Source organism: Trachypithecus francoisi, unplaced genomic scaffold, assembly GCF_009764315.1.
Source record: "Trachypithecus francoisi isolate TF-2019V2 unplaced genomic scaffold, Tfra_2.0 Lachesis_group13, whole genome shotgun sequence".
In the NCBI taxonomy this organism is placed as follows: domain Eukaryota; kingdom Metazoa; phylum Chordata; class Mammalia; order Primates; family Cercopithecidae; genus Trachypithecus; species Trachypithecus francoisi.
In genome coordinates, this window is record NW_022681458.1 from 25,123,111 (window position 1) to 25,148,991 (window position 25,881).

A 25,881-nucleotide genomic window follows, 5' to 3' on the forward strand; every position below is an offset into this window, starting at 1 on the left:
ATATCAGTGACGAGGCAGAGTTGGAGGCTTGTTAGGGGAACACTGCTTCTAATTAGGGCAGGGCTAGATATGGTGAGATCCCAGGAGGCACTCACCTTCTGGAGACATGGGCACTTCTAAACAGGCTGGGGTTGACCTTCCTATAGAGCTTTACTTGGGCTTGTAGATTAAGGATGAGAGGCTAGTGTTTTATGCTGGCTGAAGTCATGTGTGTATGTGTGTGGATGGATGTGATAGGCGAGAGAAAGAGAGGAGAGACAGAGATGCAGAGACAGCTAGAGAGAGGAGAGGAGACATAGAGAAAGAGGAAAAGAAGCGAGAGTGAGAGAGAGCAAGAGAGAGGAAAGAGAGACAAAGACAGCTAGAGAGAGGAGGGACAGAGAGACAGAGAGGTTGTGAGAGGGTGGGGAACTGGCCAGGGAGGCAGCTGAGATCGTCATTTTAAAATAGGAAAATAAATTGTGGCTTAGTAAAGTAAAAGGTGGCTAAATTATTCATGGTCTAATGTTATTTTTACTGATTTTTCAGGTGCATACTGGCTCCTTTCTAAAGCTCCTGCTTTAGGGAAATTTTTAAAAGGCAGTAACCATGAGTTATGTCTGGGATTTCCTTCAGCAGATTTTGGGGTTACAGCGCAGTTTGTTGCATTCAACAAGTACTTTTAAGGCAACTGCTGTGTACTAGGACCCTGCTAGGTGATGTGGGAAAGAAATGTAGAAATGTAGAAGAGAAACTGGATACAACCCCTGCCCTAGAGGAACTGACCCACCTGTTGAGGAGACAAGACATAGAAATGAAACCCATCTGGGAGAAGATGGAAGACCGATGTCAGGAAAAGTCCCAGGGTTTCATTGCCCCAGAAGTTCATTTATTGTGATGTTGGAAGCCATGGTTGCCACTCTTGGTAGAAGCTCTGTGCCAGGTCTGGGTGACTCAAGGACAGTGCGTCCTGGAGACAAGCTCCCAGGGGAACCTGCTGGTTTGTACAGGGAGCATCCACATAGGTAGTCATGATCTGAGCTGCTTCACTGGCATTTGGACATTGAGTTATATGACAGTGGCTTGTCTGAGATCCCCACCCAGGAACTCATGTTGGGGGGACTGTCAGCTGGCTGCCTGGCCCAGAAGAAGTCAAGCACTGCAGTATTCTTATCCCTATCTGCAAAGGATGGGTCCTGACACCAGGACCCATGCTTGTGTAACATGAGGGGTGGAATGCAGGAGCGCTTGTCTCAAGCCCTGAATATATTATGCAGTGGTTGCATATCATCGGCTGCAGAAAGAAATTGGAGTCAGCATCCTTCATGTTATTGACACTTCTCTGGCGTCCACCTGCTCTTTGGCATTCCTCTTTGTCCTGCCTGATCTCTCTTTCTGGACTCACCTATTCTCTTCTGTCTCCTAATCCCCTAAGACTGTTCTTGTGATTCTCTGACCTGCTTCTGTGATGCCATGAAATGTTGTGTATTGCTCCCACACCTAGATCTCTGCCCTGTCCTCGCTCCTAAACCCAGGTCCCTGACATCTCCGTGAACATTCTGCAGACTCATGAGGTCAGTCTTGGCTTCTGCCCCATACATTGCAGTTAAAGGCATCACCTTTGCTGGTATCTCTGTGCCTCCCACAATGGGCTGCTGTCACCCCTCTCAGATGCTGCTGGAATCAGTCCTCATTGCCACTCTCACTGCTATTTCCCTCACTCTCAACCTCACTTACTTTTATCTCAATCATAATTTCAGAGTGTTCAAAATTATGTATTTGTTTAGCGATAGAACCCCATTTTTCCTGTTCCTCAAACAACCTTCCTTCTAGCTCTAACAAAGACTATTTGAATGGAGAAGCTGCTCTGGTTGTGGTTGGTTTGTGGGTTCTTTCTATCTCTGCCAGAGAAGCCCTGTCCATCTCTTTCTCTATTCCTGCCCCACTGTGGTCCCAAGGCCCCCTGACACCAGGACTTCAAAGAGCATGGCTTGAAAATTACACCTACCCCCATGTGACAGTTGATTGTGACACCCTCCTAAGCCATCTTCTTGTTCTTCCTTCACCCAGAGTTATTTCTCTAAAATCCAGACCTGACATGGCTCAAAAGCCTGTTGATAATGTTGCAGTTCTCAGAATGAAGCTTGGACGTCAGCACTACTTTTAGTCTGACCCCATATTACCTTTTCTTCTTCATGTCCCTTCATTTTCCTTGCTCCATGCACCACATGCTGCAGTCATTCAGGAATACTTCAATTCCCCAATCCTGTGGGCTCCCAAAGCCCCCATATCCTGCTTTGACTTGAGCTGATCTTTCTTTCTTTTTTTTTTTTTTTTGAGACGGAGTCTTGCTCTGTCTCCCGGGCTGGAGTGCAGTGGCCGGATCTCAGCTCACTGCAAGCTCCGCCTCCCGGGTTTACGCCATTCTCCTGCCTCAGCCTCCCGAGTAGCTGGGACTACAGGCGCCCACCACCTCGCCCGGCTAGTTTTTTGTATTTTTTTAGTAGAGACGGGGTTTCACCGTGTTCGCCAGGATGGTCTCGATCTCCTGACCTCGTGATCCGCCCGTCTCGGCCTCCCAAGAGCTGATCTTTCTGCGAGGAATAGCTCTGCTCTTGTGTCTCTTCCTGCTGGAAGCCTGTTCAGTCCTCAGGTCTGGTTAGTTCTTGAACTTCCTTCTCATCATACATAACTTATCACTTCTTCCAGTTTGTTCCTACAACAATCTGTGCATGCTTTTTTTTAAAAAAAAAAATGTACTGATCTCATTGCATTATAGTTATGTTAAGGGCAGAGACAATGTCCCATTTATCTTCATGTCCCCATGGCACCCAGCGCAGGACTCAGTATACAGCAGGCATTTATTCCACATTTGTTGAATAAACAAACAATGGAACGAATGAAATGAATGAATTTGACATGCTCATTAAAGTTCACATGGGCAGCGCCCAAAGGCATCATTTTCCTCCTCTTTCACTGGTTCCTCATTCTCAGGAAGAGTCAGGCTGTAGGGCTGCCTGTGTTCTAGCTTTTGTGGTATCAATCAGTAAAAACAGCGTGGTTCTGAGCATAGTGTGCTTGAGCTGTGTCTGGTTTCCCATCATCTGCACCTTTCCCCATAGGGCCAGGTACTTTGTTCAGTCCCAGACCCTAAACTTCTGACCTGCAGCCACAGGGATTTCAGGAGCACTGTTCAACATTCAGTCTCTAAACTCCATGCTGATTCAGGTAGCTGGCCTCCTGCTAGCCTTGGTTCCAAGGTTCTGTCCTCACCTTTTGCCCTAGTTTTTGTAAGTGGGCCCTGGTTGTTGTCCCAGTTTATTTTATTTTATTTATTTTATTTTTTTGTGAGCTGGAGTTTCGCTCTCGTCACCCAGACTGCAATGCAATGGCGCGATCTCAGCTCACTGCAACCTCTGCCTCCCCGGTTCAAGCAATTCTCCTGCCTCAGCCTCTCGAGTAGCTGGGATTACAGGCATGTGTCACCACACCTGGCTAATTTTTGTATTTTTAGTAGAGATGGGGTTTTGCCATGTTGGCCATGCTGGTCTTGAACTCCTGACCTCAGGTGATCCACCTGCCTCAGCCTCCCAAAATGTTGGGATCACAGGTGTGAGCCACCGCGCCTGGCCCTGTCTTTCAAAATTTGAGACTGTGATTGGCAGTCTGACCTGTACATCATCACTCTAGGGCTGGAGCCCCTCCCTAGCTGGGTGGGTTCCTGCTGCTGAACCCCAATCTGGGGACTAGCACTTTGCTTCCTGTTGCAAGATTTCCTTAGTGCCAACTTCTGAGCATCTCATATTGACATCTTAACATTTCATGTTTCCTTCCACCCCAGGCCTTTGAAGATGCTGTTTCCTTTGCCTGCAACTCTGTTCCTGTTTTTCCACTTAAAGGTGGAAAAACCTTTAAGAAGAGGTGCTCCAGCACCTCTTCTTTGTGACGCCTACCTGATGCCTGCCTTCGTGAGGGTTTTCTCTTAGCAGCTTGCATATGTTCTCATGGCCTCCTGAGCTCCCCCTTAATGGCACTTATCACAATTCTTATTTTATATGAAATATATGATCATTCATTAATGTGTTTCCCATACTAGTGAGATCCAAGGGCAGGGATGATGTCTGTTTTGCTCACAATTTTATTGAGCCCTATGATTAGCATGTGGTCAGTGCTTTATACATATTACTAGATGAAGTGAATAGCTTCAGTATGACCCTACCTGTCCTTCCCACAGAATTCAACTGGGGGTTACAGAATTAACTGGGGCTGTGTGCAGGCATGCCCCAGATGTGATGTTCTGTCACTGATCTCTGTAAGTCCACACCCAGGTACCACCTTATAAGGCATAAATCATAAAACAAATGTACAAAACGGGACTGCTGAAATTCTCACTCAACATTCTGTCTTGTTTATTGAAAGTCTTTGGGTATGCATATATATTACTTAATTTTCCTGGTGTAAGGAATTTTATAGCTATTATATATCATTGTACTCCAAGTTTACTGTGCTTCCTTGAACTCAGAGCCAGTCAAACGTTCACCCCTTCATGTTACTCGTTTTCTTTTAATCACACAAGAATTCTATTCCTGGCTGGGCACGGTGGCTCACCCCTATAATCTCAGCACTTTGGGAGGCCGAGATGGACAGATCACTTAAGGCCAAGAATTCAAGTCCAGCCTGACCAACATGGTAAAACCCTGTCTTTATGAAAAATACAAGAATTAGCCGGGCGTGGTGGCAGGCGCCTCTAATCCCTGCTACTTGGTAGGCTGAGGCAGGAGAATCACTTGAACCTGAGAGGTAGAGGTTGTAGTGAGCTGAGGTTGTGCCACTGCACTCCAGCCTGGGTGACAAAGCGAGACTTTGTTTCAAAGCGGAAAAAAAAAAAAGAACTGGATATCCTTTGTTGTCTTAGCTTCTGGGGTACTCAGTGCTGAATTTCATATTTAACTGTAGTAATTACATCTGCTCAGGTACATCTGTTCTCTGTTCTTTTTAAAGTGATTTATTTATATTTTTGGTTTGTTTTTACTGCTCTATTGTGTTATGCTTAATTATTAAAGACAATTGAGACCTTTTTGACAATATATTTATATATTACATTGTATAAGTTTTAGTTGATATTGTATGTTGCATGCATATGATATATAACATTATATATATTATAAAACCCCAATCTTTCCTTTTTTCATACAACAGTGATAGCAATCCATATTCCTCATTTGGAGCAACTCTGGCGAGGGATGATGAGAAGAATTTATGGAGTATGCCCCATGATGTGTCCCACACAGAGGCAGATGACGACAGAACCCTGTACAATTTGATAGTCATTCGTAATCAGCAGGCCAAAGACTCAGAGGTGAGCACCTTTTGAAGTCTTGCTGTGTGCAGATGATACTGTATAGCAAAAAATAGTAATTCCTGAGAAGATCAGCTTGAAATAACAAAAAAATTGAAGGATGAGATGTTTGAAATGAAGGGCAGGTGTTTCAGCAGCATATATTATCACTGGTTGCTAATTATAACTAGTCTTGATTGACCTGCTTGATATAGAGATAAGGCTCATTTCTAATTCCTATCTTAATGGCACAAATTACATGCAAGGCAATGCTGTTGAAGTTTGTGAAGATAGTTTGCCATCTTAAATGGCTTACCCCGTCCATCTCTAATCTTTCCAGTTGTTTACTAAGCCACAGTTACTTGATTCAGACTGAAATTTGAAGGGTACTTTGCCTTATCACTAATTTTGAATTAGTGAAGCCTGAATTATTTTTCCCCCCTGTTTAAAGATCCTTAAATTGTGCATATTGATCAGACAGCAGTGGATCCACTATATATTAGAGATTCTTCTTGTGATAAGGCTTGAACCCTCGCAATAACTCTAAATCCAAAGTGATTGATTTAAGAACACTAGAATATTAAAAAGGAGAGAACTCTGTAAGTTAAGAGAAAACAGCAAAGAGGATCATAGTCTTTTTCTCCTTTCTTTCAAAAGTCATGTTTGAGTTAGGTTTACCGACTTCTGTGTTCATCAGCTAGCTCTGAGGAGGAACCTGTGCTAAATATACACTCCATGCTTCTTTGTGTAGAGGAATTGAGCAGGGTAGGGAACCTTATAGTTGGGTTTAGTATGTATGTTGGCAGTGGGGGGCGGGTGGAGGTGCTGTGGAGCTCGTCTTTTCCTTATTGAGGTTTCTTTATTTTTGGTAATTAATTGCTATCTCTCCCCTCCCCCCCCAAAAAAACATATTTTAGCAGGAGGTGATAACTTTTAGAAGTGCCATGTGTCCCAGTCCTTTTATTCTGATGTGACTTGGATGCTTTGGAGGGGTTAGAGATGCAGATCACAGGGTCGGGGAAGGGCCTGCAGTTGCTTCTGCTCTCGAGGCCTGGGGAAGGGTGGACTGGGACTCCTTCAGTGGCTGCTGTGTAGCATCCCACTAGTGACTGAGCACCCACTACCTCTGGCTGCCCATGTCCCCAGCAAAATCCCCTCTGTGATGAGCAATGCTGAAGGCAAGTCATAAAGCCTGCTGCTGCCAAGAACTGCACTCCCTGGCTGCTCTTTCTGAGCATATATTTGGGAATGTGTGGCCTTGTTTTCTCTTTAGTAGAAAGAACAAATTCTTACACTCCTATATTACATTAACCAGCTAAAGTTTCCGCTGGTGAAAACAGTCAGTTCTTCTCTTTTCTTCCTCTTCTTCCCTGACTCTGCCCAAAGCAGTAAGAGCAATATGGAAATAATGTATAGTGTCTCTCTCCCTTTCTCTCTTTCTGTCTGTCTCTCTCACCAGGCCCCATGCAAATGTGAAAGGGGCTGGAAAAGGTATTTGGCCTGAATTTGGCAGCTCTCCCTGGAGGAGCTCCCACCTTTCTGCTCACTTATCTTTACTTTTCAAAAGACAGCAGAGGCAACATGAACTACAAAGCCCCTCGAAAAGCACAGCTTCTAAAGTGGCCCATTGTGTCTTTTTTGTGTGGTCCTTGGGCCTGGTGTGATGGGTCTTCCAGAAGCCACTGCCTCTGCCTTCGCCTCCTCCTCCTCCTCCTTCCTCTTCCTCTCCTTCTTCCTCTTCTTCCTTTTTTTTAAAAATTATACTTTAAGTTCTGGGATACATGTGCAGAACGTGCAGGTTTGTTACACAGGTATACACGTGCCATGGTGGTTTGCTCACCCATCAATTGTGATTGCTCAATCACAGACCCAGGTCTGTGATGTTCCTCTCCCTGTGTCCCTGTGTTCTCATTGTTCAACTCCCACTTACGAGTGAGAACATGTGGTGTTTGGTTTTCTGTTCCTGTGTTAGTTTGCTGAGAATGATAATTTCCATCATTCTCGAGAGCAGAGGCAACTGAGAATGATGGAAACCATCATTCATCCATGTCCCTGCAAAGGACGTGAACTCATTCATTTTTACGGCTGCATAGTATTCCATGGTGTATATGTGCCACATTTTCTTTATGCAGTCTATCATTGATGGGCATTTGGGTTGGTTCCAAGTCTTTGCTTTTGTGAACAGTGCTGCATTAAACATACGTGTGCATTTGAGATACGTTCCGTCAATACCTAGTTTATTGAGAGTTTTTAGCATGAAACGGTGTTAAATGTTATCAAAGGCCTTTTCTGCCTCTATTGAGATAATCATGTGGTTTTTGTCATTGGTTCTGTTTATGTGATGGATTACGTTTATTGATTTGCATGTGTTGAACCAGCCTTGCATCCCAGGGATGAAACTGACTTGATTGTGGTGAATAAGCTTTTTGATGTGCTGCTGGGTTTGGTTTGCTAGTATTTTATTGAGGATTTTCACATTGATGTTCATCAGGGATATTGGCCTGAACTTTTCTTTTTTTGTTGTGTCTCTGCCAGGTTTTGGTATCAGGATGATGCTGGCCTCATAAAATGAGTTAGGGAGGATTCCCTCTTTTTCTATTGATTGGAATAGTTTCAGAAGGAATGGTACCGGCTCCTCTTTGTACCTCTGGTAGAATTTGGCTGTGAATCCGTCTGGTCCTGGGCTTTTTTTTGGTTGGTAGGCTGTTAATTACTGCCTCAATTTCAGAACTTGTTATTGGTCTATTCAGAGATTCAACTTCTTCCTGATTTAGTCTTGGGAGGGTGTATGTGTCCAGGAATTTATCCATTTCTTCTAGATTTTCTAGTTTATTTGCATAGAGGTGTTTATGGTATTCTCTGATGGGTGGTTTGTATTTTTGTGGGATCAGTGGTGATCTCAGCTTTATCATTTTTTATTGTGTCTATTTGATTCTTCTCTTTTTTCTTCTTTATTAGTCTGGCTAGCGGTCTATCTATTTTGTTAATCTTTTCAAAAAACCAGCTCCTGGATTCATTGATTTTTTTTTTTTGAAGGTTTTTTCGTGTCTCTACCTCCTTCAGTTCTGCTCTGATCTTAGTTATTTCTTGTCTTCTGCTAGCTTTTGAATTTGTTTGCTCTTGGTTCTCTAGTTTTTTAATTGTGAGGTTAGGGTGTCAATTTTAGGTCTTTCCTGCTTTCTCCTATGCACATTTAGTGCTATAAATTTCCCTCTAAACACTGCTTTAGCTGAGTCCCAAAGATTCCGGTACGTTGTGTCTTTGTTTTCATTGGTTTCAAAGAACTTATTTGTCTCTGCCTTAATTTTGTTATTTACCCAGTAGTCATTAAAGAGCAGGTTGTTCAGTTTCCATGTAGTTGTGTGGTTTTGAGTGAGTTTACTAATCCTGAGTTCTAATTTGATTGCACTGTGGTCTGAGAGACTGTTATGATTTCTGTTCATTTGCATTTGCTGAGGAGTGTTTTACTTCCAAGTATGTGGTCAATTTTAGAATAAGTGTGATGTAGTGCTGATAAGAATGTATATTCTGTTGATTTGGGGTGGAGAGTTCTGTAGATATCTATTAGGTCCGCTTGCTCCAGAGCTGAGCTTAAGTCCTGTATATCCTTGTTAACTTTCTGTCTTGTTGATCTGTCTAATATTGACAGTGGGGTGTTAAAGTCTCCCATTATTGTGTGGGAATCTAAGTCTCTTTGTATATCTCTAGGTACTTGCTTTATGAATCTGGGTGCCCCTGTATTGGGTGCACATATATTTAGGATGGTTGGCTCTTCTTGTTGCATTGACCCCTTTACCATTGTGTAATGCCCTTCCTTGTCTTTTTTGATCTTTTTTCCTTTAAAGTCTGTTTTGTCAGAGACAAGGTTTGCAACCCCTGCTTTTTGTTGCTTTCCATTTGCTTTGTAGATCTTCCTCCATGCCTTTATTTTGAGCCTATATGTATCTTTGCACATAAGATGGGTCTCCTGAATATAGCACACTGATGGGTCTTGACTCTTTATCCAATTTGCTAGTCCGTGTTTTTTAATTGGGGTATTTAGCCTATTTACATTTAAGGTTAATATTGCTTTCTGTGAATTTGATCCTGTCATTATGATGGTAGCTGGTATTTTGCCTGTTAGTCGGTGCAGTTTCTTCGTAGTGTTGATGGTCTTTACATTTTGGTATGTTTTTGCAGTGACTGGTACTGGTTTTTCCTTTCCATATTTAGTGCTTCCTTCAGGAGCTCTTGTAAGGCAGGCCTCATGGTGACAAAATCTCAGCATTTGCTGGTCTGTAAAGGATTGTATTTCTCCTTCACTTATGAAGCTTATTTTGGCTAGATATGAAATTCTGGGTTGAAAATTCTTTTCTTTGAGAATGTTGAATGTTGGCCCCCACTCTCTTCTGGCTTGTGGGGTTTCTGCAGAGAGATCTGCTGTTGGTCTGATGGGCTTCCCTTTGTGGGTAACCCGACCTTTCTCTCTGGCTGCCCTTAGGATTTTTTTCTTCATTTCAACCTTGGTGAATCTTACAATTATGTGTCTTGGGGTTGCTCTTCTTGTGGAATATCTTTTTGGTGTTCTCTGTATTTCCTGAATTTGAATGTTGGCCTGTCTTGCTAGGTTGGAGAAGTTCTCCTGGATAATATCCTGCAGAGTGTTTTCCAACTTGGTTCCATTCTCCCTGTCACTTTCGGGTACACTAATCAAATGTAGATTTGGTCTTTTCACATAGTGCCATATTTCTTGGAGGTTTTCTTTATTCCTTTTCCTTCTTTTTTCTCTAATCTTGTCTTCTTGCTTTATTTCATTTAGTTGATCTTCAATCTCTGATATCCTTTATTTTGCTTGATCGATTTGGCTATTGATACTTGTGTATGCTTCATGAAGTTCTTGTGCTGTGTCTTTCAGCTCCATCAGGTCATTTATGTTCTTCGCTAAACTGGTTACTCTAGTTAGCAATTCCTGTATTCTTTTTTCAGGTTCTTAGCTTCCTTGCATTGGGTTAGAACATGCTTCTTTAGGTCGGAAAAGTTTGTTATTACCCACTTTCTTAGGTCTTCGTCTGTCAATTTGTCAAACTGATTCGCTGTCCAGTTTTGTTCCCTGCTAGCAAGGAGTTGTGATCCTTTGGAGGAGAAGAGGCATTCTGGTTTTTGGACTTTCCATCATTTTTGCACTGGTTTTACTCATCTTTGTGGATTTATCTACCTTTGGTCTTTGATATTGGTGACCTGCGGATGGGGTTTCTGTGTGGATGCCCTTTTTGTTCATGTTGATGCTATTCATGTTGATGCTATTCCTTTCTGTTTGTTAGTTTTCCTTCTAACAGTCAGGCCTCTCTGCTGCAGGTCTGCTGGAGTTTGCTGGAGGTCCACTCCAGACCTGTTTGCCTGGGTATCACCAGCAAAGGCTGTAGAACAGCAAAGATTGCTGCCTGTTCCTTCCTCTGAAAGTTTTGTCCCAGAGGGGCACCAGCCAGATGCCATCAGGGGCTCTCCTGTATGAGGTATCCGTTGACCCCTGCTGAGAAGTGTCTCCCAGTCAGGAGGCGGAGGGGTCAGGGACCCACTTGAGGAGGCAGTCTGTCCCTTAGCAGAGCTCAAGCACCGTGCTGGGAGATCCACTGCTCTTTTCAGAGCCAGCATGCAGGAACGTTTAAGTCTTCTGAAGCTGTGCCCACAGCCACCCCTTCCCCCAGGTACTCTGTCCCAGGGAGACGAGAGTTTTATCTATAAGCCCCTGAATGGGGCTGCTGCCTTTCTTTCAGAGAGGCCCTCCCCAGAGAGGAGGAATCTAGAGAGGCAGTCTGGCTACAGCAGCTTTGCTGAACAGTGGTGGGCACCACCCATTTCAAACTTCCCAGCGGCTTTGTGTACACTGTGAGGGAAAAACCGCCTACCCAAGCCTCAGTAATGGCGGACGTCCCTCCCACAACCAAGCTCAAGCATCCCAGGTTGCCTTCAGACTGCTGTGCTGGCAGTGAGAATTTCAAGCCAGTGGATCTTAGCTTGTTGGGCTCCGTGGGAGTGGGATCTGCTGAGCCAGACCCTTTGGTTTCCTGGCTTCAGCCCTTTTCCAGGGGAGTGAACGGTTCTGTCTTGCTGGTGTTCCACTGCCACTGGAGTATGAAAAAAAACTCCTGCAGCTAGCTTGGTGTCTGCCCAAGTGGCCACCTTGTTTTGTGCTTGAAACCCAGGGCCCTGGTGTTCTAGGCACCCAAGGGAATCTCCTGGTCTGTGGGTTGTGAAGTCCGTTTTAAAAGCATAGTATCTGGACTGGAGAGCACCCTTCCTCACAGCAAAATCCCTCACGGCTTCCCTTGGCTAAGAGAGGGAGTTCCCTGACCCCTTGCTTTTCTCTGGTGAGGCAACACCCCACCCTGCTTCAGCTTGCCCTCTGTGGGCTGCACCAACTGTCTAACCAGTCCCAATGAGATGAGCCAGGTACCTCAGTTGGAAATGCAGAAATCACCTGTCTTCTGCATTGATCTTGTTGTGAGCTGCAGACTGGATATATTCCTATTTGGCAATCTTGAAAGAACCTCTTCCTCTTGCCTAAGAAATGAATTCAGGCTCAACTGTAGAGGAACAGGAACTCTGTTTCCAAAACAGGCACTCAAATAAATAACATGAAGATGTGATGATACTTATGCATGAAATGATTCGAAATAACTCTTTTCATCATACTTCCTTTTTTTTTTTTTAATTTTTTTAAAAATTTTTTATTTTGAGACAGAGTTTCACTCTTGTTGCCCAGGCTGGAGTGCAATGGTGTGATCTCAGCTCACTGCAACCTCCGTCTCGTGGTTTCAAGCGATTCTCCTGCCTCAGCCTCCAGAGTAACTGGGATTACAGGCATGTGCCAGCACACCCAGCTAATTTTTGATTAACTATCGGCTAATTTTTGTATTTTTAGTGGAGACAGGGTTTCACCATGTTGGTCCAGCTGGTCTCGAACTCCTGACCTCATGTGATCTACCTGCCTAGGCCTCTCAAAGTGAGCCACTGTGCCCATCCACTGTCTTCTTTTACATGTGTAACAGTAATGTAGTTTTAAAAAGTTGCTTATGTTGCTGGGTGTGGTGGCTCATACCTGTAATCCCAGCACTTTGGGAGGCTGAGGTGGGTGGATCACAAGGTCTGGAGTTTGAGACCAGCCAGACCAACATGGTGAAACCCCATCTCTACTAAAAATGCAAAAATTAGCCTGGTGTGATAGTGCTCGCCTGTAATTCCAGCTACTCAGCAGGCTGAGGCAGGAGAATCGCTTGAACCTGGGAGGCAGAGGTTGCAGTGATCCAAGATCGTGCCACTGCACTCTAGCCTGGGAGAGAGAGCGAGACCTTGTCTCAAAAAAAGAAAAAAAAAAAAAGTTGCTTATGTTTTCTTCTAAAATGTTGAAATTCATTTTCCCTACAGATTGGATCATATATTATGTACTGTTCTGTACTTTGCTTTTTTCCCACTTAATATATTTTGGACATATTTGCATTTTAATATGCTTAGATTTACTTTTTTGCTTTAGGTGACTCTCTAGTATTCTCTTGCATGGATTCACCATCATTTATTCAACCAGTTCCTATTGATATTTAGGTTGATTTAATTTTTTTCCTGTTGAAAGCAGTGTTGTAGTGGACATCCATATATATTTGTATGACCTTCCATAATTTTTTCAGTAGAATTGTTGTATCAAAGTATGCACATTTGAAATGTTGGAATTGTGACAGTGCTTCATGTATTAGTCTGTTCTCATGCTGCTAGTAAAGGCATGTCCAAGACTGGATAATTTATAAAGGAAGGAGGTTTAATTAATTCACAGTTCCTCATGGCTGACGAGGCCTCACAATCATGGCAGAAGGCAAAAGAGGAGCAAAGTCATGTCTTACATGGCAGCAGGCAAGAGAACTTGTGCAGGGGAACTCCTATCTATAAAACCAACAGGTCTGGTGAGACTCACTACCACTAGAATAGTATGGGGGAAACTACCCCCATGATTCAATTATCTCCACCTGACCCTGCCCTTGACATGTAGGGATTATTACAATCCAAGGTAAGATTTGGGTGGGGACACAGTCAAACCATACCACTTCATTCTTGGGAAACTAGGAAAAATACCTCAAGGTGGAGAACAGAGGTTGCAACCTCAGATCTCTCCAGGGACTAGGCAGTAACATCAGTGAGGGAAATGGGCACCCCCTACCCTTCACCGCACATATTGAATGGCATTGGAAACTCATACTGCTTTTAATGGGAGCAGCTGTTAAGCTCTAGATAACTGTTTGCCATGTTGAGAATGTGGAGCCACTGGCCATGTTGAGAATGTGGACCTGCAAATACTGCAACTTTTAATTTGTCAAAAGAAGCTGAAAATCCAAATTTTCATATAAAATGTCCAGAATTTAAAATAACCCAATTAAAAAATATGTCAGCTAACTAAAATATGTTTTCTTTCCAGTAGGAGATAGCTTAAAATAAAATAAAATAAAATAAAATATGCCTATGGGCTACTGATATGTAAAGATGTTTGTAGCAAGGACTACTACTACTTATGATTATTGTTGTTTTGTCCATGATAATTGAAAACTGAATTCACCATTGATTTAGAAGGTGAAAGTGGGAAGCTAGAGGGGGGTTGTTTTTAACTTTGAATGATTTCCATATTTATTACTATTGCTTATTTTCTTTTCCACACAGGATAAAATTGGTACAGATTTTAATTTAAAAAAAGGATTCTGGTTTTGGAGGAAAATCAAATTTCACTTACTAAGGAACAAGGAACCCTAGATATATTTTGTATAATACAATTTAGAAGCTCAAGAAAGGTATTAAGAAGAATGGAACATAATATTTTTCCTTGAGTAGCAACAGCACAAAAGACCTAGAAATGTCCATATTTGGAATTCTCTAAATGATGAAAAATAATTTCAAGATAGTGTATGTATTATCTGCATTCCCCTTGGAATCTGAAGCTGGTAGAGGAAGGACCACAAATAATTAAGGCTAAATTTACAGTATTCCAAATTGAAAAAGAGTCAGGAAAAAAAAATATACATATAGAAGAGCGAATAATGAAACAAAGGCATGAGCTTGAAGTCAGTTGGTGTCAAAAAATACAAAACAACATTATTTAAATCTCATAGACAGAATCCACCTTCATTTACATAAGCCTTCTGGAGCTGATGGAAAACAGACCTTCAGCAGAAGAAATGATGCATTTGCAAACCTCTAAGTAGTGGAAAAATTATTGCTCTTGTCATTGAATGATGCCATAAAGAATATTATGTTTGCCTAAGAAGTAGTAAACAGCCTCAAAGTCATGTCCCTAAATTATCCTTATGTTCATTTTCATTATAGTTGTACTTTACATAACACGCTCTGCTCTAGGGAGCTGAATAATTGTTAATGAAATATGGATACAACTTATTATGTAATAATTGTAATCATACTGAGTGAACTTATTCTCTAAGATATTAATAATAATGAAAATAGTGCCAGGCACTGTTCTAACCACTTTGCCTATATTAACTGTGTCCTCTTTAACAACAACTCACTGAAGCAGACCCCATTATTATTTCCATTTTAAGCAACTTTTCCAAGGGCACACAGCTGCTGAGTTTGGATGCAGGATTTGAATCTGGGTTTGTGGCTCCAGAGATATATAATGAATATCAGGATTGAAATGGACAGAAAGGAACAGATATTGTTTGTGATTCAATATAGATTTCAAAATGTATAAGCCAAGTCTGCTCATAAGTCTGTCTCTGTGTCTTGTTGGTGCCAGTGAGTATGAAAGGGATTTTCATGTCAGTGGGATGACAGCTGCGTTTGGTCTGAGGATGGTGACCATGTTTCAGGAAGTGCTTCCAGGCACAACACACATGTTTCCCAACTTACGCTTTTCCATGGTGATTGCAACTGGTTAAGACTTACTTTCCGGGCTTCTGTTTTATTACCTCCAAAATATTTCATTCTACTCTTTTCCATCCCTTCTTCACTTTGTTTAGTGTTCTCTGACCTGTTTTAGTGCCTGTTTCTATGGTTTGGCAGTTCCTTTAGGAGTTTGTACGTAGCTTTAACATTTTGACTCTGCTAAAAAAGCCTTAATTTTTATTTTTATTTTATCTTATTTTTTTGGTGACAAGGTCTTGTTCTGTTGCCCAGGCTGCAGTACAGAGGGGCAATCATAGCTCACGATAGCCTCGACCTCCTGGCCTACAGCAGTCCTTCTGCCTTGGCCTCCCACACAGCATTGGGATTACAGGCATGAGCCACCGTGACTGGCTGCTTTTACATTTTTGATTAAGGAGATATATGCTAACTAATACGGTTTGGCTGTGTCCCCACTCAAATCTCACCTTGAATTCCCACATGTTGTGGGACGGACATGGTGGGAGCTAACTGAATCATGGGGGCAAATCTTTCCCATGCTGTTCTCTTGATAGTGAATAAGTGTCATGAGATCTGATGGTTTTAAAAAGAGGAGTTTTCCTGCACAAGTTTTCTCTCTTAGCCTGCTGCCATCCATGTAAGATGTGACTTGCTCCTCCTTGCCTTCTGCCATGATTGTGAGGCTTCCCCAGCCGTGTGGAACGGTAAGTCCTATTAAACCTCTTTTGTAAATTTCTCAGTCTGGGGTATGTCTTTATCAGCAGCATGAAAATGGACTAATACACTGACTATCAGATCATTCTCATAAACCCTTTCTAGTACTGTTTTGGTTCAAAAATAGATGATGTTTATTTGACATAATGAGTGACAGAAATTCTACGCTTATCCTTTAAGGCTATTAAGTAATTGTATGCTCACAAATGCATATCCCTCTCATGACATGTGTCTGCCTGCTTGTCATTCATCAGCAGGAACCACATGGTCATCAGATGCTTGTGTGGCTGGAGTGATCTCTGAAAACCACACTTGGCCAAACCCCCTGGGAGCAGCTAAACTTTATTTTTTTAAAACTACAGAGGCAATACTTCCTAAATACATACAAGTATTACATATCAACTAAAAATAAAAGTGAAAAATTAATACTGCAGAGGCAGACACATAAATGATCCTTGTTTATAATGTATTTGCCCCTAGTACATCAAGACTACCTGCTAGGGTGTTGCCAGACATTGTAAACAGTTCCTTAAAAATGTTGAAGATAGGAACAGACCTTCCCAGGGGCTGTCTCCAATGTGTGGGTCATACACTTAGCCTATCATGTCCCTAATACAAAAAGAGGCAACAAAGCAGAGTTGATTGGAATAATTGGTGGGAGAAACAGGGAAATGGGGGTTGAATTGATCGTGTACCAGCCACAGAATGCTTAAGCACTCAGAAACCCAGAGATTCCAGTTTGACTCTGTAAAACTGTGTCTCAGCATGTCCCCAAGAATTGGACAAAGCCCACTCTTTCGGGGCCATCTGATTTCTCCAGAAGTGGGTGAACATTGGCTACATTTGGAGATAGGACTGCAAGTTTTACCCCAGCCATGGAGGAGCAAAATAACTGGAAAATGGAAGTGATTCTGTAGATAATTTTGGGATCCTCCAAAGGCCTCTTTCTTTGAGGTCCAGATTATCTGGATTATTGAATGCATTTATTCTTTCTTTTACTTTGCTAGTGACTATTTGGGTTTAGAGGATTTGGGGCAGGGTGGAGGGAGAGAATAAACAAGCTTACTAGGATCTGAGAATCAAGGGTTCTTGCACTCTATGTTCTAGAGAATAATATTTACAGAGTATTACCCTGTGTGCTAAGCAGCATGCTTCATGTTCTCCAGACAAATACTGAATCCTCACGGTAACCCTCTGAAAGAGGCATTTTGACTCAGATGATTAGAGACTTTGTCACTGCTACAAAGTGTTAGAGGAAATGACTGGGAAAATTGGGATCCCAGCTCAGTTCGGTGTGACCCAGAAACCTGCATGACTGGAAACAGTACTCCAGGCTCTCCAGTGAGTTTAGAAAGAGCTTCAGTGGAACCTCTTTGGTCGAAAACAAAGTTACCAAGTGGATGTTGGCTTCCTTCCTCGAGTAGACACTCTGGTCTGTGTTTGCTGATCATTACTCACCCTGTGTCAACTGATTCATGGAGTGACTGGTTTTGGTGTTTTTGTATCTACCTGCTTTGGGGACTGTGTATCACATGGCCCTGATGCTGTTGCACCATTCGGTTACTAAAATCCACTGGATTATACCAGAAGACATTTTGTTCATCAGTCTGTGATGTTTCTACTCTTTGCTCATCCCCTGTCTCCTTTTTAAAGAAGACATAAGCATTTCTTTTGATTAGCATTAAGAGAATCTTTCTTTCTTTCTTCTTCTTTCTTTCTTCTTTCTTTCTTTCTTTCTTTCTTCTTTCTTTCTTTCTTTCTTCTTTCTTCTTTCTTTCTTCTTTCTTCTTTCTTTCTCTCTCTCTCGCTCTCGCTCTCGCTCTCTCTCTCTTTCTTTCTTTCTTCCTTTCTTTCTCTTTTTTGACAGAGTTTTGCTGTGACAGAGCTTTGCTCTTGTCACCCAGGCTGGAGTGCAATAGTGTGATCTTGGCTCACTGCAACTTCTGCCTCCCAGGTTCAAGTGATTCTCCTGTCTCAGCCTCCCAAGTAGCTGGGATTACAGGCATACATCACCACATCTGGCTAATTTTTGTATATTTTTAGTAGAGACAGGGTTTTGCCATGTTGGTCAGGCTGGTCTCAAACTCCTGACCTCAGGTGATCCACCTGCCTCAGTCTCCCAAGGTATTGGGATTACAGGTTTGAGCCACCGCGCCTGGCCAGTGTTTCTTACTAAGTAGGTAGCACATCAGTGCTCCATGTAAGTCAGCAGAATTGACACAATAAATAGTGGCAAACCTGATGTATGCCAGGTAGCAACATCATTAGCAATTCTGCAGGATGTGTGGTGGTGAAGAATGTGGTCTCTGGAATCAGACAGGATTGTGGATAAGAATCATACCTCTGCCATATTCTAACGAGATGACACTGAATAGTTGTTTAACCTTAGAGTGATTATACTCTCTGTTTTCCAGTTTGGGACATACTCACCTAAGTTCTTAAGTAAGAGGAGAGGGGCTGCTAATATTAAGTATTCCGGGCCAAAAATATAAACTGGGACTGCCCTAGACAAGGATCACCTTTCTTTTTTAATTTAAAATGTATATAACAAAAATTTCCTATTTTAATAATTTTTAAGTTAAGTGGTACAGTTCGGTGGCGTTGAGTACATTCATATTTTTTGGCAACAATCACCACCATGCATCTTCAGAACTTTTTCATCTTTCCAAACTAAAACTCTGTGCACACTAAAAAATAACTCCTCAGCTCCTGGCAACTTTCTACTTTCTTTCTCTATTAATTTGGCTACTTTAGGTACCTACTATAAGTGGAATCATGCAGTATTTGTCCTTTCATAGCTAGCTCGCTTCACTTAGTGTAATGTTTCCAAAGTTCATTCATACCGTAGCAGCCGTCATAATTTCCTTCCTTTTTAAAGTGGAATCATATTCCACTGCGTGTATGTGCCACATTTGGTTTATTCATTCATCCATTGATGGACACTCGGGTTGCTTCTGTGTTTTGGCTCTTGTGAGTAACGCTGTTGCAAACACGGGTGTACAAATATCTGCTTGAGTCTCTGCTTTTGGTTCTTTTGGGCATGTATCTAGAAGTGGAGTTGTTGGATCATAGAGTAATTTAATGAGTTATTAATTATTTAATTTATTTAAGTAATTTATTTCATTTGTTAAATTTTTTGAGGAACTGCAATACTGTTTCCCACAGTATCTGTACCATTTTGCATTTTCATCAGCAAGGTGCAAGAGTTCCAGTTCCTCTACATCTTTGCCAACACTTGTTGTTAATCTTCCCTTCCCCTCCCCTCCCTTCCCCTGCCTTCCCCTGCCTTCCCCTGCCTTCCCCTGCCTTCCCCTCCCTTCCCCTCCCTTCCTTCTCCTCCTTCCCCTCCCCTCCCCTTCCTTCTCCTCCTTCCCCTCCCTTCTCCTCCCTTCCCCTCCCTTCCCCTCCCTTCCCCTCCCTTCTCCTCCCTTCCCCTCCCTTCCTTCTCCTCCCTTCCCCTCCCTTCCCCTCCCCTCCCCTCCCTTCCCTTACCCTCCCCTCCTTTCCCTTCCCCTCCCTTCCCTTCCCCTCCCCTCCTTTCCCTTCCCCTCCCTTCCCCTCCATTCCCCTCCCTTCCCTTTCTTTCCCTTTTCTTCTTTCTAAGCCAGAGTCTTGCTTTGTTTCCCAGGCTGGAGGGCAGTGGCGCAATCTCGGCTCACTGCAACCTCTACCTCCTGGGTTCAAGTGATTCTTCTGCCTCAGCCTCCCGAGTACCTTGGCCTCCCCAAGTGCTGGGATTACAGGCATGAGTCACTGCACCCGGCCTCTATCACTTTTGTTAACCTCCAAATTGCTCAATAAAAAAATAGCCGACAGCTTCATACTGATCAGTTTTCGCACCTGCATAAAGTATATGCACTGAAACTGTGGGCCAGTCACAACCACTCAATATCATCATGAGGGATGTAAACCTGGAAGAGGCTGATATCTGGTGGAGCCTCCCTCGAAGCTGCTTGGCCATGGAAGGTAAAGGAAAGGACAGGAGACTGAGGAGCTTTTGGTAACTGAATTCTACTCTGTTTTCTGGGCATTCATATTCTAGGATGTGATGACCAGGCCTCCTTGTTTTACTATTCTTTAGAGTCTGTCCTCATTGACCTCCTTCCCCTGGAGCCCCAGAAAGATATATGAAGGCCAAGGGTAACGTAACTTGTGAGTCCTGACAGGTCAGTGAAATAGGAAGGATGGATAACAAGTTGGGGCCCTCTAGGAGAATGCAGTGCCTGGAGGAAAAGGGCAGACACTGGCCAACTTTCTCCATATCCAGAACCTCGCTGTCACAGCAACATGTTGCTGGACCTCTGCGTTTCCTGCATGTTGTGCTTGTGATGGTCAAAATTTCTGGAAAGCCACATATTAATTGGGAGGCATGTGCAGGATAGTTTGCTGACAGAAATGGGCTCTTTCCATTAGTTTATTATTATTTTTTTCACATCTTGCATATAACAACTGGGCCTGAAAGGAAACTGAAACCATAAAACTGCCTCAAAGGTTTTATTTTTTAAAAATCAGTCAATGACATACACATTTTGAAACACTAGGGATTAATACCAAGTCAAGCCTCCAGTGACCTACTCAGTATTGACTTTGGTTTTTCTTAGAGTATCTGAGATCATTAGAGATGGCTGCCTGTCATACAGTCAAGGCACCTCCTGTAGGCATTTGCTGGCTTCTCATAGCAGTCTTTTCAAATAAATAAACTATTTATTTTAAAAGAGAGTGAGTGAGAAACCCAAAGAGGTTAAGTGACTTTTCTCAGTAGTGCCCAAGCAGAAATGCACTTCTTACTTGGTGTCAATGCTATTTACTATAAAGTGGAGAAGGAAAGCTACAAGGTTCAGTGAATTTAGGGCAGATAATTGAATACCTTTTTTTTTTTTTTACCATTTATTATTATTATTATTGTTTTTGGGACAGAGTTTCACTCTTGTTGCCCAGGCTGGAATGCAGTGGCAGGATCTCGGCTCACCACAACCTCTGTCTCCCAGGTTCAAGTGATTCTCCTGCCTCAGCCTCCCGAGTAGCTGGGATTACAGTCTTGCACCACCATGCCCGGCTAATTTTGTATTTTTAGTAGAGATGGGGTTTCTCCATATTGGTCAGGCTGGTCTCGAACTGCTAACCTCAGGTGATCCATCTGCCTCAGCCTTCCAAATTGCTGGGATTACAGGCGTGAGCCACCTCGCCTGGCCTATCTTTTATTTTAAATGTGAACAGGAATAAGCTTATAGGCATACAACTTTGTAGAAAAAAAAATGTAAGATAGCGTCCAGCTTACTTCACTCTTATGAGAACTCCAATGTGTGATTGTTATTTCAAAGGCATCTAGGCTATTGTCATACACAGGGCATGCTTTAACAAAAGCTCAAATTCTACCTGATGTGTCCATTCATCAGTTAATTTTATTTAAAATAATGTGTCTCACATTAAATCAGGAAGCTTTGATTAGTAATTAGAGTGTTGTCATTTCTTCATACACCTGAAAGGCTACTTTTTGTTTTGAGTCTTGATGGTAATTTTGGCCTAGGAAATTCCTTTCTGTTTTTCCTAGATTCCTCACCTCTAAAGTCAGTATGAGAACTGAGTGGTCGATATTGCCACACATTAGATTTTCTCCATCCGCCACCATATGGGCCCACTTCCAGTTTTGCATCTATTCTTAGGGTCAGCATGGTAGATGTGTGAGGAGGGAGGCTGGTCGATTGTTCATGCAAAGCTCACAGACTTGCAGTGCCATCGGTGTGGTGACTTCTGCTCTGATGATCAGCTGTGCAGGTCTCTGAACTTGATTTTTTTCAGGGCTAGGGCTGTTTGAACTTAGTGGGTGTATTAGTCAGCATCCTCTAGAGAAGCAGAACCAACAGGATGGAGAGAGAGAGAGAGAGAGAGAGATTTATTTTGAGGAATTGGCTCACGTGATTTTGGAGGCTTGGCAAGTTCAGAATCTGAAGGAAGCCAGCAGGCTGGAGGCCCAGGGAAGAGTTGTAGTTCAGATCAAAAGGTAGTCTGCTGGCAGAATTCCTTCTTACTTGAAGGAGGTCACCCTTTGGTCTATTAAGGCCTTCAACTGATTGGATGAGGCCTGCCCACATCATGGAGTAAATGCGCTTTATTCAGAGTCCTCTGATTTAAACATTAATCTCACCCAAAAACACTTTCAGAGAAAATCAGAATAATATTTGACCAAATATCTTGGCACTGTGGCCCAGCTAAGTTGACACATAAAATTAACCATCACACAGGGTTTCACTAAGACTAGCCAAGTTCTCAAAAACTGCTGTATAAACCCACATGCGTATAACCATCAGGTGGGACATAAACTTGACTGGTCAGTGCGGTCTCTCCTCTTTAATAGAATCTGTTAGGGAAGAGAGTGAACATACAGGAAGGTGACTTGATAAAAAGGAATCAGATAATAAGAAAAATGACAACTGACATTTATTTATTTATTTATTTAATTATATTTTAAGTTCTAGGGTACATGTGCACAACATGTAGGTTTGTTACATAGGTATACACGTACCGTGTTGGTTTGCTGTACCTATTAACTCATCATTTACATTAGGTATTTCTCCTAATGCTATCCCTCTCCCTGACCCCCACCCCACAACAGGCCTTTGTCCAAATGTTCTCATTGTTCAGTTCCCACCTATAAGTGAGAACGTGCGGTGTTTGGTTTTCTGTCCTTGCGATAGTTTGCTCAGAATGATGGTTTCCAGCTTCATCCATGTCCCTGCAAAGGACATGAACTCATCCTTTTTTATGGCTGCATAGTATTCCATGGTATATGTGTGCCACATTTTCTTAATCCACTCTATCATTGAGGAACATTTGGATTGGTTCCATGTCTTTGCTATTGTGAACAGTGCCACAATAAATATACGTGTGCATGTGTCTTCATAGCAGCATGATTTATAATCCTTTGGGTATATACCCCGTAATAGGATGGCTGGGTCAAATGGTATTTCTAGCTCTAGGTCCTTCAGGAATCACCACAATGTCTTCCACAGTGGTTGAACTAGTTTACCCTCCCACCAACAGTTTAAAAGTGTTCCTATTTCTCCACATCCTCTCCAGCATCTGTTGTTTCCTGACTTTTTAATGATCGCCATTCTAACTGGTGTGAGATGGTATCTCATTGTGGTTTTGATTTGCATGTCTCTGATGACCAGTGATGATGAGCATTTTTTCATGTGTCTGTTTGCTGCATATATGTCTTCTTTTGAGAAATGTCTGTTCATATCCTTTGCCCACTTTTTGATGGGGTTGTTTGTGTTTTTTCTTGTAAACTTGTTTAAGTTCTTTATAGATTCTGGATATTAGCTCATTGTCAGGTGGGTAGATTGCAAAAATTTTCTCCATTCTGTAGGTTGCCTGTTCACTCTGATGGTAGTTTCTTTTGCTGTGCAGAAGCTCTTTAGTTTCATTAGATACCATTTGTCAATTTTGGTTTTGTTGCCATTGCTTTTGGTGTTTTAGTCATGAAATCTTTGCCCATGCCTATGTCCTGAATGGTATTGCCTAGGTTTTCTTCTAGGGTTTTTGTGGTTTTAGGTCTAACATTTGAGTCTTTAATCCATTTTGAATTAATTTTTGTATAAGGTGTAAGGAAGGGATCCAGTTTCAGCTTTCTATGTATGACTAGCCAGTTTTCCCAGCACCATTTATTAAATAGGGACTCATTTCCCCATTTCTTGTTTTTGTCAGGTTTGTCAAAGATCAGATGGTTGTAGATGTGTGGTATTATTTCTGAGGGCTCTGTTCTGTTCCATTGGTCTATATCTCTGTTTTGGTACCAGTACCATGCTGTTTTGATTGTGTAGCCTTGTAGCATAGTTTGAAGTCAGGTAACGTGATGCCTCCAACTTTGTTCTTTTTGTTTAGGAATGACTTGGCAATGCGGGCTCTTTTTTGGTTGCATATGAACTTTAAAGTAGTTTTTTCCAATTCTGTGAAGAAAGTCATTGGTAGCTTGATGGGGATGGCATTGAATCTATAAATTACCTTGGGCAGTGTGGCCATTTTCACATTTATTCTTCCTATTCATGAGCATGGAATGTTCTTCCATTTGTTTGTGTCCTCTTTTATTTCGTTGACCAGTGGTTTGTAGTTCTCCTTGAAGAGGTCCTTCACATCCCTTGTAAGTTGGATTCCTAGGTATTTTATTCTCTTTGTAGCAATTGTGAATGGAAGTTCATTCATGATTTGGCTCTCTGTTTGTTAATGGTGTATAGGAATGCTTGTGATTTTTGCACATTGATTTTGTATCCTAGACTTTGCTGAAGTTGCTTATCAGCTTAAGGAGATTTGGGGGCTGAGATGATGTGGTTTTCTAAATATACAATCATGTCATCTGCAAACAGGGACAATTTGGCTTCCTCTTTTCCTAATTAAATACCCTTTATTTCTTTCTCCTGCCTGATTGCCCTGGCCAGAACTTCCAACACTATGTTGAATAGGAGTGGTGAGAGAGATGACAGTTTTCAAAGGGAATGCTTCCAGTTTTTGCCTATTCAATATGATATTGGCTGTGGGTTTGTCATAAATAGCTCTTACTATTTTGAGATATGTTCCATCAATACCTAGTTTATTGAGAGTTTTTAGCATGAAGGGCTGTTGAATTTTGTCAAAGGACTTTTCTGCATCTATTGAGATAATCATGTGCTTTTTGTCGATGGTTCTGTTTATGTGATGGATTATGTTTATTGATTTGAGTATGTTGAACCAGCCTTGCATCCCAGGGATGAAGCTGACTTGATCGTGGTGGATAAGCTTTTTGATGTGCTGCTGGATTCAGTTTGCCAGTATTTTATCGAGAATTTTCACATCGATGTTCATCAAGGATATTGGTTTAAAGTTGTTGTGTCTGTGCCAGGCTTTGGTATCAGGATGATGTTGGCCTCATAAAATGAGTTAGGGAGGATTCCCTCTTTTTCTATTGACTGGAATAGTTTCAGAAGGAATGGTACCAGCTCCTCTTTGTACCTCTGGTAGAATTCAGCTGTGAATCTGTCTGGTTCTGGACTTTTTTTGGTTGGTAAGCTATTAATTATTGCCTCAATTTCAGAGCCTGTTAGTGGTCTATTCAGAGATTCAGTTTCTTCCTGGTTTAGTCTTGGGAGGGTGTATGTGTCCGTGAATTTATCCATTTCTTCTAGATTTTCTAATTTATTTGCATAGAGGTGTTTATAGTATTCTCTGATGGTAGTTTGTATTTCTGTGGGATCGGTGATGATATCCCCTTTATTATTTTTTATTGCATCTATTTGATTCTTCTCTGTTTTCTTCTTTATTAGTCTTGCTAGTGGTCTATCAATTTTGTTAATCTTTTCAAAAAACTAGCTCCTGGATTCATTGATTTTTTTGAAGGGTTTTTTGTGTCTCTGTCTCCTTCAATTCTGCTCTGATCTTAGTGATTTCTTGCCTTCTGCTAGCTTTTGAATTTGTTTGCTCTTGCTTCTCTAGTTCTTTTAATTGTGATGTTAGGGTGTTGATTTTAGATCTTTCCTGCTTTCTCCTATGCACATTTAGTGCTATAAATTTCCCTCTACTCACTGCTTTAAACGTGTCCCAGAGATTGCTGAACATTGTGTCTTAGTCCTCATTGGTTTCAAAGAATATCTTTATTTCTGCCTTCCATTTCATTATTTACCCAGTAGTCATTCAGGAGCAGGTTGTTCAGTTTCCATGTAGTTGTGTGGTTTTGAGTGAGTTTCTTAATCCTGAGTTCTAATTTGATTGCACTGTGGTCTGAGAGACAGTTTGTTATAATTTCTGTTCTTTTACATTTGCTGAGGAGTGCTTTACTTCCAGCTATGTGGTCAATTTTGGAATAAGTGCGATGTGGTGCTGAGAAGAATGTATATTCTGTTGATTTGGGGTGGAGAGTTCTATAGATATCTATTAGGTCTGCTTGTTGCAGCGCTGAGTTCAAGTCCTGGATATCCTTGTTAATTTTCTGTCTTGTTGATCTAATA

At 42.0% G+C, this 25,881-nt stretch overlaps 1 protein-coding gene across 1 annotated transcript in view; it reads left to right on the forward strand.

The window, feature by feature from the left end:
• Positions 1 to 25,881, forward strand: part of MREG (melanoregulin) — a 75,002-nt gene that overhangs the window by 14,779 nt on the left and 34,342 nt on the right. The window contains exon 2 of the mRNA XM_033230346.1: positions 5,179 to 5,338. Coding sequence (XP_033086237.1) covers positions 5,179 to 5,338 — 160 coding nt within the window. The remainder of the gene's footprint in view (positions 1 to 5,178; positions 5,339 to 25,881) is intronic.